The sequence below is a fragment of the Mandrillus leucophaeus genome, unplaced genomic scaffold (assembly GCF_000951045.1).
Source record: "Mandrillus leucophaeus isolate KB7577 unplaced genomic scaffold, Mleu.le_1.0 Scaffold683, whole genome shotgun sequence".
NCBI classification, from domain to species: domain Eukaryota; kingdom Metazoa; phylum Chordata; class Mammalia; order Primates; family Cercopithecidae; genus Mandrillus; species Mandrillus leucophaeus.
Genome location: NW_012107397.1, coordinates 1,480,378 through 1,492,880, shown reverse-complemented (window position 1 = coordinate 1,492,880; position 12,503 = coordinate 1,480,378). Strand labels below are relative to the sequence as shown.

The 12,503-nt window shown below is 41.3% G+C and overlaps 1 protein-coding gene across 1 annotated transcript in view; it reads right to left on the bottom strand.

Annotated features, from left to right (window-relative positions):
- NUS1 (nuclear undecaprenyl pyrophosphate synthase 1 homolog (S. cerevisiae)) overlaps positions 1-11,943 on the bottom strand; it is a 31,828-nt gene extending 19,885 nt beyond the window's left edge. The window contains exon 1 of the mRNA XM_012002352.1: positions 11,318-11,943. Coding sequence (XP_011857742.1) covers positions 11,318-11,732 — 415 coding nt within the window. The 5' untranslated portion in view covers positions 11,733-11,943. The remainder of the gene's footprint in view (positions 1-11,317) is intronic.
- Between the last annotated feature and the right edge of the window lie 560 nt (positions 11,944-12,503).

Genomic DNA, 12,503 nt, shown 5'->3' with positions numbered 1-12,503 from the left:
GTAGTCTTATTTGTGAATGTGTGGCTTACTCATCTCTTTTCCCATATTTTCCATATAGCAGTTCAATGTTTATTTAATCAACTGAATTACCAATGTACAAAGTGCCGCTTAAGAACAATGAAACATAAAGGAACATGTCACTGAATGGAATTTTTCTTAGGTTTCCAGGAACATGCCACAAAAAAAGCAGACACTTCCTTATTGCACACAGGCAAAAGTTCCATTAAAAGGAAAGAATATTCACTTTGGGAGGCCGAGGTGGGCAGATCACGAGGTCAGGAGATCGAGACCATCCTGGCTAACGCGGTGAAACCCCGTCTCTACTAAAAATACAAAAAATTAGCCGGGCATAGTGGCGGGCACCTGTAGTCCTAGCTACTCGGGAGGCTGAGGCAGGAGAAGGGCGTGAACCTGGGAGGTGGAGCTTGCAGTGAGCTGAGACTGTGCCACTTCACTCCAGCCTGGGCGACAGAGCAAGACTCCGTCTCAAAAAAAAAAAAAAAAAAAAGGAAGAATATTACAGAGAGACACAATTACAAAACGTCTCTTATAAAGACTTTCATACAGTTATTGGAACAGAATCTTTGTCTTGGTTGATTTGGATGCAGAAATGAAATTTAAAGGTATGGTTTCTGAGAATTGCTGTGAGTGTAGATAAGACCCTATGGGCAAGATAATTCCCAATAACTCATAACTTGACCCCCACCCAGAAATCTGATTATACGTAATCACAAGCAATATTAGAAGCTTACAGTTTTCTTCAGGATTCAATGTCTACACACACACACACACACACACACACATTTCACATGATACACAAGAAATACAAGATATAAGGTTGGCTTTGACTAAAACAGGCAATTCCCCTAATAATATCATAGTATATGTACAGATTCTTTTTCTCATATTATAATTCATCTAATTCATCCTGTTTCCCTTCTAGAATCTAAACTAAAGCCAAAATAATAAACTACTATGAAAGCTATTTTATGTAAAAGGAAGCTAAGGTCATATTCATTCAGAAATAACTGATGAAGGGAAAACACTTGAAAATACTCAAATTTTTAAGAAAACAGTATTTTACAGAATTATATAGTATTGTGCCTCAAGAATCACTTTATCACATCCTTTTACAGGTGAGGAAATAAACCCAGAAAGGTCAAACAATTGTCTTTGGCAAGCATCTACGAATTTGGCCTGAAATCCAGGTATCCCTCTAATTATTCAGTTCAGTTACTATTTCTAACTCTGATAAAGGAACAATACTAAACTCCACCGTACAATTAAATTTTGAACTCCCTTCCAAAAAAGTTGAATTGTATAAAATAAATATAACCTATCTTTTAATAAATGGGCAGTATTTTTCAAAAAAACTAGGACTAGGGCTTATTTTTTTGAGACGGAGTCTCTCTCTCTCACCCAGGCTGGAGTGCAATGGTGCAATCTCGGCTCACTGCCGCCTCCACCTCCTGGGTTCAAGTGATTCTCCTGACTCTACAGCTCTTTTTTAAAAGCCTTTTAAGGAGGTTTCACGTGGCAAACAGATATTTGAATTCTTTAGGAGTGACTTGGGAATCTAAAATAAGTTTTTGCAATAATGACTTAAAGAATTTTACTTTATGTTTTGTTTCTTTAAAATTATATTTCATGTACTCTCAATTTTCCAAATGTAAACTGCATGAAATATAAGAAAAAAGTTAAATGGGCTGGGCATGGTGGCTCATGCCTGTAATTCCAAACACTTTGGGAGGCTGAGATGGGAGGATCACTTGAGGTCAGGAATTTGAGACCAGCCTGAGAAATGTAGCAAGACACTGTCTTTATAAAAAAAAGATTAGCCAGGCATGGTGGCTTGTGCCTGTAGTACTACCTACTTGGGAGGCTCAGGCAGGAGGATCGTTTGAGGCCAGGAGTTCAAGGCTGCAGTTAACTATGATCGCACCACTGCACTCCAGCCTGGGCAAAAAAGTAAGACCCTGTCTCTAAAAAACAAGAAAGAAAAGATATATCAAATAGCCATTTATGACAAAACACACACAAGAAAATCTTCAATTTCCAAGGTAAGGAACCTGCATACATATCCCTTGAATCTACAATAAAAGTTGAAAAACATAAAAGAAAAACCGCAAAATCTTCAACTTCCGTGAAAGAAGAAAATTATTCTAGCAAACTTACACCTCAGAAAGACTACCACGCTTTTATTTCTTAAATACAGCAGGTATACATTTCGAGGGCCAAATGAAGACTTCCTTTTATATTCTAAGAAACATCTGTTTTAAATTCTAGCCTTAAAAAATAAGATGTTCAATGTTTAGACAATAAGGGAATATTTCCTAACCTTCCCCATAACTGCTGGAATGTCCTAACCTTACCATTGTAACACAACTATTTCTACTTCTCAGTATTTTCTAGTCTTTGTCCACATGCATATGTAATCCTAGTGTATGTGATTATGCAATTTTGTATACTGCTTTTTTTACTTGCATAATATGTATCCTTCCTTGGTGCTAGTCTGATGATTATTTTAACAATTGTATGAAACAAAAAGTTTTTTGCTGTTTTTTTTCCGGTTCTTAAAATACAAAAATCAATACTTCCGGGTGATTGCTATTATAGCAATCACTGTATTGCATATTCTCTCAGCAGTCAGGTTTCTCACCACATTTGAGGAAAGAAGAGTATCATATGGAGACCAGAGATGTCAGCTGTGGTCATAACATGAAGGGGCCTGTGGGCCTTGGTAATGAACTTCGAAAGCATTCCAACTACAACGAGAAGTTGCTGGAGGGTTTTATTCAGTCCAAATGATGCGATCAAAAAAAGATCACCTCACTGGTAGGTGAAGAATGGATTATACAGGGACCAGGATAGAAAACTAGAGATCAATTAGGAGGCTACTACAGTAATCCAGGTGAAAGAACAATGGTAATTTAAACTTGGGTGGCCGCGATGGACACTAAAACAAGGATTAGGTCTCGAAAGTACTGTTTTAGACATATAAGGCATAGGACTGACCTAATAAAAGTAGATGTTAGGCAAGGAGTTAGATACAGAAGTCTGGAATTATGGGAGATATCAGTACTGTATTTCCAGCCCAAACCTGCGTGTCAGCACACATGACATTTAAAGCCATGGCTTTGGGGAGATCATCTGCAGGACAGGGGTCAGCAAACTACTGCTATGGAAAACAGCCACATTTGCTTATGGCCACTTTTTAGCTACACTAGCAGAGTTGAGTAGTTGCAATAAAGTGAATAACAGAAAGACAGGGGCATACATACAGCTCCAAACTCTAGGACACCACAACATTTGAAAGCACAACAGAGGAGGAGAAGCCAGACATATGGATTAGAAGCCAGCAGAGTAGAACTGAATTTGCCTAATCTACCTACTAGGTTACATAGTGTATTCAGTCTTACACATTAACTGAATAATAAAGTCATGACATGCATAACTTTAAATTAAGGGAACCAAGTAACAAGGAGTTCAATTAGACAAGTATTCCATCAGTAAATTTTATCTGCATTCCTCAAATACTGATTATTTTAAAAGGTATGTGAAATGTATAATCAAGTCTATAAAATGAGGCTTTTAAAATACATGTACTGTTTCTTTTAAATCTGAAACTAGAATTTTTACTGTGATTATTCATTCCCTTCTATAGAAAAAGACTTTTTAAGAAATAATAGCAAGTACTTACAAGAACAAACAAGGGAAAAAATGAGATAAGAACTGAAACAATCTCGCCTCATTATTAAGCACTTCACTGGTTATAAATAAATGCCAGTTCTAAAAAATTGGCCTACCTCTTTTTCTTTTTGAACTAGACCCCTAAGTTACCTCTAACAATCCAATTATAAAACGACTAGAGAACAACCTTCAGAGAAGAAAACATGTATTTATGGAGCAATAATTTAAAGTGAAAAAAATCTACCATTAAAATTTTACATGACTGAAGTAGTCAAGAGAAAATAAATCATAACAAAATACATAGGCCATTAAGCTATTTTATTTCAGGAGAGAGCCCTTCAGGACACCTCACAGAACAACAATTATACTGTAGAAAATTATACTGCAATGCTGTCGTAAGAGAACAGGTATATGTAATGGTGACAAAGTATAACAAAATGAGGGCTGGATTTAAGTCCTAGCTTGTCAGCACAAAAGATATGTAAAATGAACAGGCCATGTGGGTTTTTTCGGCATCTGGTTGCACATTTTTAAAATGAGAATATATTTACAGAATCTGCTCACCTGACAAAGTAACAACTCAACACAAAGCTGGAGCACCATAACATGAAATTTTTAGTTGGTTTTTAAAAAAATGCGTCCTATAACTCAAAGGATGAACACGTATACTGGTGGGATGAAGAAATTTCTATTAGTCTTTAAATATCTTTTACAAATAATTTCTATGACCTGTAGATAAGTGCCTGTTTACCAAGGCTTTAAGATGACCCAAAACAATCAGAAATAGTACTAAAAGTGACTACTGTGGTCACATTCTCTTACCAGTGGAAATCAAACTAATGTAATGGTTAAGAACAAAAGCTCCACAATAAAAATTTGGTTCAAATTCTAGATCTGCTCCTTACTAGATTTGGAACCTGGCTTTTAAATTCTCCGTTTCTTTATCTGTAAAACTGCTAACGACTTAAGGCACTTTTCTATAGTATCCAGCACAGAGTAAAAGTTCAACAAAGGATAACTATTACTACTAAGATATAGGTGTGATTGATTGATTGATTGATTGAGGCAGGGTCTCACTTTTTCACCCCGGCTAGTGTACAGTGCTGCAACCATGGTTCACTGCAGCCCCAACCTCCAGGACTCAAGTGATCCTCCCACCTCAGCCTCCTGAGGAGTTGGGACTATAGGCACGCACCATGTCTAGCTAATTTTTTATTTTTATTTTTCAGAGATGGAGTCTCACTATATTCCCCAGGCTGGTCTTAAACTCCTGGGCTCAAGCAATCCTCCCATGTCAGCCTCCTAAAGTGCTGGGATTAAAGGCATGAGCCACCATACTCAGCCAAGGTTTACTTTAATACACAGATCCAGTACTACAGTTAAACAAAAGGGTACCTACAGAATAAAGTCATTTAAGAAGTTAACAAAAGCGGGATAGAATTTTTCAAAGACAGAATAAGACTGGGGATGGAACAGTCAAGAGAGGCTACTTCAGGATGATAGTTCAGATGGACTTATAAGAACCAACAAGCTGGGCACGATGGCTCACACCTGTAATCCCAGCACTTTGGGAGTCTGAGGAAGGTGCATCTTGAGGTCAGGAATTCAAGACCAGCCTGGCCAACATGGTGAAACCCCATCTCTACTAAAAATATGAAAAATTAGGCGGGCATGGTAGCGTATGCCTGTAATCCCAGATACTCAGAAGGCTGAGGCAGGAGAACAGCTTGAACCCTGGAGACAGAGGTCGCAGTGAGCCAAGATCGCGCCACTGCACTCCCGCCTGGGCGACAGAGCCAGACTATCGCAAAAAAAAAAAAAAAAAAGAATCAACAGTCTTTTGACAGGTAGCTAGTCCTTTGCCAGAAAAAGGTGAAGAGGACATTTCAGGACGTTAAGATACACGTGAAATTCTGTACAAGACGTGAACCACACAAAGGTAGAGATTAAAAATAGACTGCTCCCTTACATGAGTTTTCACATGAGGGAAGATAAACACTAGGTTGTACTATTCAGTATGTCAAACGTAATCACAATATTTAGACTTCCAATATTTCCGGCACCTCTGTATTTCAACATAAGAAGAATAAATTTAAGAAAATCATATTTCTCAATAGTATCTGCGTCACTGTGCCAACTAAGTAAACTAGGGTAAACTATGTTCATTTTCCTCCATTACTTTAAGGCTTCTGGGTATTATGTTGGGAAACATAAAGTGCAGCTCAGTTCATTATTCTTATCTACAGGAAATGCAGCCCTTCTTTGAATTCAAAGAACACATATTAACTATTCATTACATGCATAACACCAAGATACACTCTGTAAGAAAAGCAAAAATGAGAAGGATGGATAGTATCTGCGGAGTTTATAAACCAGTAAGAAAGTTTATGTACATATACATATAAATATGACTACACAAAGCAGAGAACAGAAGTACCTTTAGAGATGTTTGAAGTTCTGAGGAGATTCAGAGATACAGTAAGATAGGAAAGGGAGTGAATACTCAAGAAAGGCAAAAATATACAAGGTGATATTTAGGATTGACTCAGAAAAGATCGACAATAGCCTCTTGGTAGGCATATAGCCATTTGCCAGAAAAAAGGAGAAGAGGGAGTTCCAGGAAGACAGAACATTAAATAATCTAAATACAGATGTAGCAAAAGGTATGCAAAGCACTGAGAAACAGGTTGAAAAGGTGGAATACACTGGGCAGACTTTTAAAATGTTACTGTGAGAAACTTGTATGCAAAAACCAATTCAAAAGAAACCTAGCTTCGATTAAATAAACTAAGGAAATAACACTAGAAAGAGCAGCACAAAAAAAAAATCTGTTGTCTTACTGTTGAATTCTCACACAGAAGGCAATGCCTTATTCTGGTTCATTCCAATTTACAGCAAATAATCCTAAGGCCTATCCCAAATTATCCTCGATCATGAAAAGGAACATGAAATACAAATAATCTAATGTAAGGCAAGTAGCAGACTATCCTTTGATCTGCGTTAGGGTTAAACTTCAGAGTGCAGAAGTATCACATAGGTAGCTTGATAAAAACAGAGATGCCCAGGTCCCAGTTCCCTCATTAAGTTTGATTACTAAATGTGTTGAACCTGTATTTTTTATAAGCATCCCCAATGACTAATTCACGGATGGTCCACAGACAGCTTTTGAAAAATACTGACCAACAGCAAGGTTCCCAGGAAGGCACAATAAAGCCAGGAAATAAGAACAAGTTCCGTCACTTAAGATAAGAATACATATCCAGATAACTTGGAGCCAAGTGTACGTGCATGTGAGACACAGGCAAACAACACTGCTAAGACTAGAACAACAAAATCCATTTACCCCAACCCCTGGTTCTTGTACCATCCCAGTTATGGTCATTTCTTAAATTACAATCATATAGACAGAACAGCAAAACCTTGCTAGAATTCTGAGCTCAAAAAATTCCTGATCACTGTCCTGAGAGAACAACTCGAATTTCTGAAAGATGGAAGAATTACTTGCAGACTCTATTATAATTAAGAAATATTGCAGGTAAATGAAAAACATAAAGATCAGTTTGCTGGCAGAATCAAATCAACGTCAATATAACAGATCTTTTAGTCTAAGGATTAAATATTATTATCTAGATTCAACCATAATTAGAACGAATTTAAATACAAATTTGAGGGCAAAGGGGTGTAGGACAGGAGAAAATGTAAGGTAGTAAGCTTATCTTCAAAGTGGTTGCCCCTCAATCCCCCTTCAAATCCTCACCCAATCTTTCTACACAAGCCATTTTCTCATTGAGAGGTGAGGTCCATTTCTCCACTTTCTTGATGCAGAACAGACGTGAGACTTCTCTGACCAAGAGAACATAGAAAAAATAACACTGCACGATTTCCTAGGTTAGGTCCTAAGATATCTCTCAGCTTCAGCCTTTGGCTAAGTCTCTGGAAACATTCGTTCTGCGGGAAGTTAGCTAAGTGGTTACCCTGAAGCCACTATTAAAAGAAAAAGCCCAAGCTAGCCACAACCTCCAGACCATGTGAAGCCAGATGACAAACCTGCCCCATCTATTTCAGCCATCGAAAACCAGGCACCAGACACAAGGAGAAACCTTTAGGTCCCAGACTCTATCTGAATGAAAGCTTATGAGTAACCCAAAGGAAAAACTGCCCAACTGAACTAAGTCAATACATAAATCGTTGTTTTAAAACACTATGCTTTGGGTAGATTTCTACAAAGCAACAGATAACCAGAATAACTGTCCAAGACTTCATCTTACCTCATTTCCCAACTGTTCATTACATAAATCAACCTACTATATTCACTGCTCCCAACACTCTACTCAACGCTATTACTGAAGCTAGTCTAATGGGAATGCTGCCATTAGTGAAATCCCCATTCACACACAGAGAACACTGTTCACGCCAATCCCAATTCTATCTTTTTGAGTAGGTCCAGCTCAGGTGTTGCTCCCATCCTTACCAGACAAATATGGGGGTAACTTGGGAAATTTTCCATTTTTTGCTCCTTAAATAAAGTCTCTGCCATTCACTTAGCATTTCTATATTAGCTTGTGTTAATTTTTAATGGACATCATTACTTGAGTGGAAACTCCTTAAGAAACACCATTTCTTGTACTTCTTGTATCCCAGTGGCATTTATGTCAACAGGATTTTTTACATGTTACATATCTATCTAGAAAGAAGCTTAAATAGACGTGTATTTAGAAACACTGAATATGGCCGGGTGCAGTGACTCACACCTGTAATCCCAGCACTTTGGGAGGCTGAGGCGGGCAGATCACCTGAGGTCAGGAATCTGAGAGCAGCCTGGCCAATATGGCAAAACCCTGTCTCTACTAAAAATACAAGAATTAGCAGGGTGTGGTGGTGCACACCTGTAGTCCCAGCTACTCAGGGAGGATGAGACAGGAGAGCTGCTTGAATCTGGGAGACAGAGGTTGCAGTGAGCCTAGATTGCACCACTGCACTCCAGCCTGGGCGACAGAGCAAGACTCCATCTCAAAAAAAAAAAAAAAGAAACATTGAAAAAGAAACACTAAATAAAACTTATGTGTCTATACTCCCTCTGAGTAATTCTTACATATCCACAGGGCCTATATTTTCAAGTCTACATTCAAAGTTACTGAGCCTTTCCTTGGCCTCCCTACGTAAAACTGTACCCCTTCCTACACCACTGACTTTCAACATTCCTATCTTCCCTTCCCTGCTTTATTTTTCCTCATTGCACTTACACTACCACATATTTACCCACGTATATTATTTGTCAGACTCCCACTGAGATCTAAGTTCCATGAGTACACTGCTGCATTCCCATGTCTGGAAGAGTATCTGGTACTTAACAGACCCCGACTGTCACCTGTAAATGAATGCATGAACGAATCAAAACCAAGAATGGACTAATTGAAGGTCTCTTATTTCAGGAATATTATTCCTTATTCCTTTAAAAAGCAAACAAACAAAAAAAACTTATTTTACAGTTAAGACACAAAATTCTGCCAGCTTTTCACTAAAAATGCTCCTTAAGGTGCCTTTCAGTTCTCAGTCAAAACTTGGCTTAGCTTACTTCTTCCTCTTAATTAGCAATCATTTTTCTTTTAGCAACCATGACACAGGATACTTCTGAATCACATCAGCAATTTAAACACAGGAATTGTCGGAACAAGGAAATGTGGCAACATTATAGTCTGTACTAGTAGGCACAGTCATCAAGTCAAACAATTTAGCTATACATTTTCCTCCCCTACTGGAAGATAAAGATACTTGCTTTAAAAGATACTTGCTTTAAATCACCTGGCTATATATCAATCCACCACATTGCTTAATGTCTTTGATGTCCACTTTTGCTTCACTAATTTTCTTTCGCCAGACAATACTGGTTGTATCGGTTTAGGCATGGATTGTGTCATCTTCTAACAGTCTCATGACTACTATTGGTCTGCTGAGTTCTTTAGCAAGTTCCATAAATGTCAGTCCCTGAATATATCAAACTTTACCCTACAGGGCAAACCATTACTCGGTGATGACAGGCTACTGCGTCATCACGTTCCTTGCGGGCTGCAGCAAAGATGATAGGGCAATCAGAGATCACCCTGTAAGAGTTACTGTCTGGCCTATTCCTACCCTTTCTGACAAAACCCTGCACTTAAATTTACCTATCTGACAAAGATTTATGCTTTTCTAGAGCACACAGGTAATTTATTGAAAATGAATAAAACTTTCATTTTCTTCCATTCATACCAATACTCCTAAACATTCTTCTCACATCTTTATCTTTAAAGAAATTCCAATGCTTTCAAGATCTGATTGAAACCCAAACCTGACATCCCAAACCTGAGTATTCCTCAACTTATCTCCTACCTATTCTTCCAGGTCCTGCTTAAATCCCACCTCCACTGCATGAACTTCTCAAGTTCCTTCATTCATAATTTCTCTCCTCTCTTCTCACAGTAGTAACTTTACTCTCAACACTTATTGTTATTAACCACATCAAATATGTGAGCATGTGCCTACCTCCTAACAAGCCTGAGAGTCCATGGAATTAAATGCAAGATTCCAAGGAATATGCCTAGCACAGGGCTTTAGGTTTGTAGCTACCCAATAAGTATTGAATTTTCATACTTACAAAAACTCAAAACGTATGAGAGGAGAATTCTATCAAGTACTGTGTTGGGCACTGATGATGAAGGATCACAAACCATCCCAGGCTTCCAAGACAGAAAGGGACCATTTTCTTTTCTGCCTATCCAATCTCTCACATATTTTTCATAAACCCAGTTCAAATACCACCTGACCCCAACCGCTCCCATTTGCAGTACCTATCACACAGCCCATGCCTATGTCCTCTATAGCCTGACTGCGACTTAAGAACAGCGCCTGGAAGTTCTCTTAAAGAAACACTGTGGTGTAACTGAAGGCAAAGATTGTGAAAAAGCACAGAATGGCTAAAATTCCAATATCCCCATTGCCCAAGGCCCCATCTTTGTGGCCTTGGGCAAATCAGTTAATGTTTTTAAACCTTGCTCCCTCTTGGGAGACAAGGGTATACAAATACCGTCTACATTACTGAGCTACTATAACGAATAAGGGGTATTTTAATTGTTATTGTTATTATTATTATTATTATTTTTTGAGATGTTGTTTCGCTCTTGTTGCCCAGGTTGGAGTGCAATGGCGCCATCTTGGCTCACCGCAACCTCCGCCTCCCAGGTTCAAGCGAGTCTCCTGCCTCAGCCTCCTTAGTAGCTGTGATTACAGGCATGTGCCACCACGCCCGGCTAATTTTGTATTTTTAGTAGAGACGAGGGTTCTCCATGTTGGTCAGGCTGGTCTCGAACTCCCGACCTCAGGTGACTCGCCCGCCTCGGCCTCACAAAGTGCTGGGATTACAGGCATGAGCCACCGCGCCCGGCCAAGGGATATTTTTAAAACGTTAAAAACCTACCGAGTCAAATCCAGCGACTTAGTAGGTGTTCAATAAAGCTTGTCTCCCTTCCTTGAAAGCGCTAGCGCTGTGATTTGCAGAGACCGCGGCAACTCACGCCCTGGGCACCACCCGCCAGACGGTCCAGCGGTCCAAGACACCTCGGCCACCACCCACCACCGCACTGGGCCTCACCTTGGTGGTCGTAGACGCTGATGTAGGAGATGCCCACGGCCATACACCACACCACGAGGCTCGCGATGTCCGAGAAGCTGGGTTCCTGCTCCACCTCAGTGATCACCAGGCCCATATGCACAGGCAGCTTCTCCAAGGACCGGCCGTCCGCGCGCCAGCGCATCCGGTGGTGGGCGGCGGCCAGGCACGACCCCCCGCGCGAGTGCCGGTGGTGACGGCGGTTCCTGCCGACTGCCGGGGGCTTGCGGAGCGTGAAGCCGAGCGGCGCTAGGACCGCGGCAGAAGCGGCGCGGCAGCAGCGCCGCCAGATCCAGTTCCAGGTGCCGAACCGAACGCGGAGCCAGGAGGTGAGCGTGCGGTGCAGACAGAGCAGCGCGTGCAGCACCCGCCACACCAGCTCGTACAGCCCCGTCATACTCTTGTGGCCCTCGGGCACCCCCTCTCCCTCCCGCCCACTCCCGCGGCGCGACGGCTTTTTATCCGCCCCTGCGGCCGGCGCGGGCCATCGCTCCACGTCCCCCCGCCCCCCGAGCCCGAACCCCTTTCCACTGCCAACACCTCACCTCGCCCCCGCCGCCATCTTCCTCCTCCCTTTTCAGCCCCGCCCCCGCTAGTACATGGACAGTTCTGATTGGCCAGCGTGGAATTCTGACGCGGCTTCTGGGTCTGAGAATATGGCCCAGCCCGGCGCAGTGAGAGAAGGCGCACGCCTGCGAACTAGCCGGGCGGAGGCCGCGGGCGCCCCCTGGTCGTGTGGAGGGCGATGAGCGAACGACCCTGGATTTTCTGAACGGAACCCTAGCAAGGCACATGCGGTCGTCCATGCGATGGACGCTTCCAGGGGACCTGCGCGTCCCTTGGGTCCAGGACGTCTTACAGTGTCTCCTCTCACGGCCCCCCCCAGAAACGGTTTCTGAGGAGTAAAAGTGTCCTGAGTGGACCGGAAATTACAAATGCCGGAAAGAACCTAGGGGTGGAAAACAGCCCTCAGTAAGTGTTGAGGCTGGGAATCCACCAGGGTTCCCAAAAGTGTCCTCAAAGGCTGGAGTGGACCTGCTACTGTCTTTTATTCAGCCTCCCAGCTGAGGCTGGGAACGAAACTCTTTAGCCATGTTCCTGAAACACCCCTCTACCCACGTCATTCTCATCTAAGGTATCCTTTCTTGGCTGTACATTGCTTAGTACA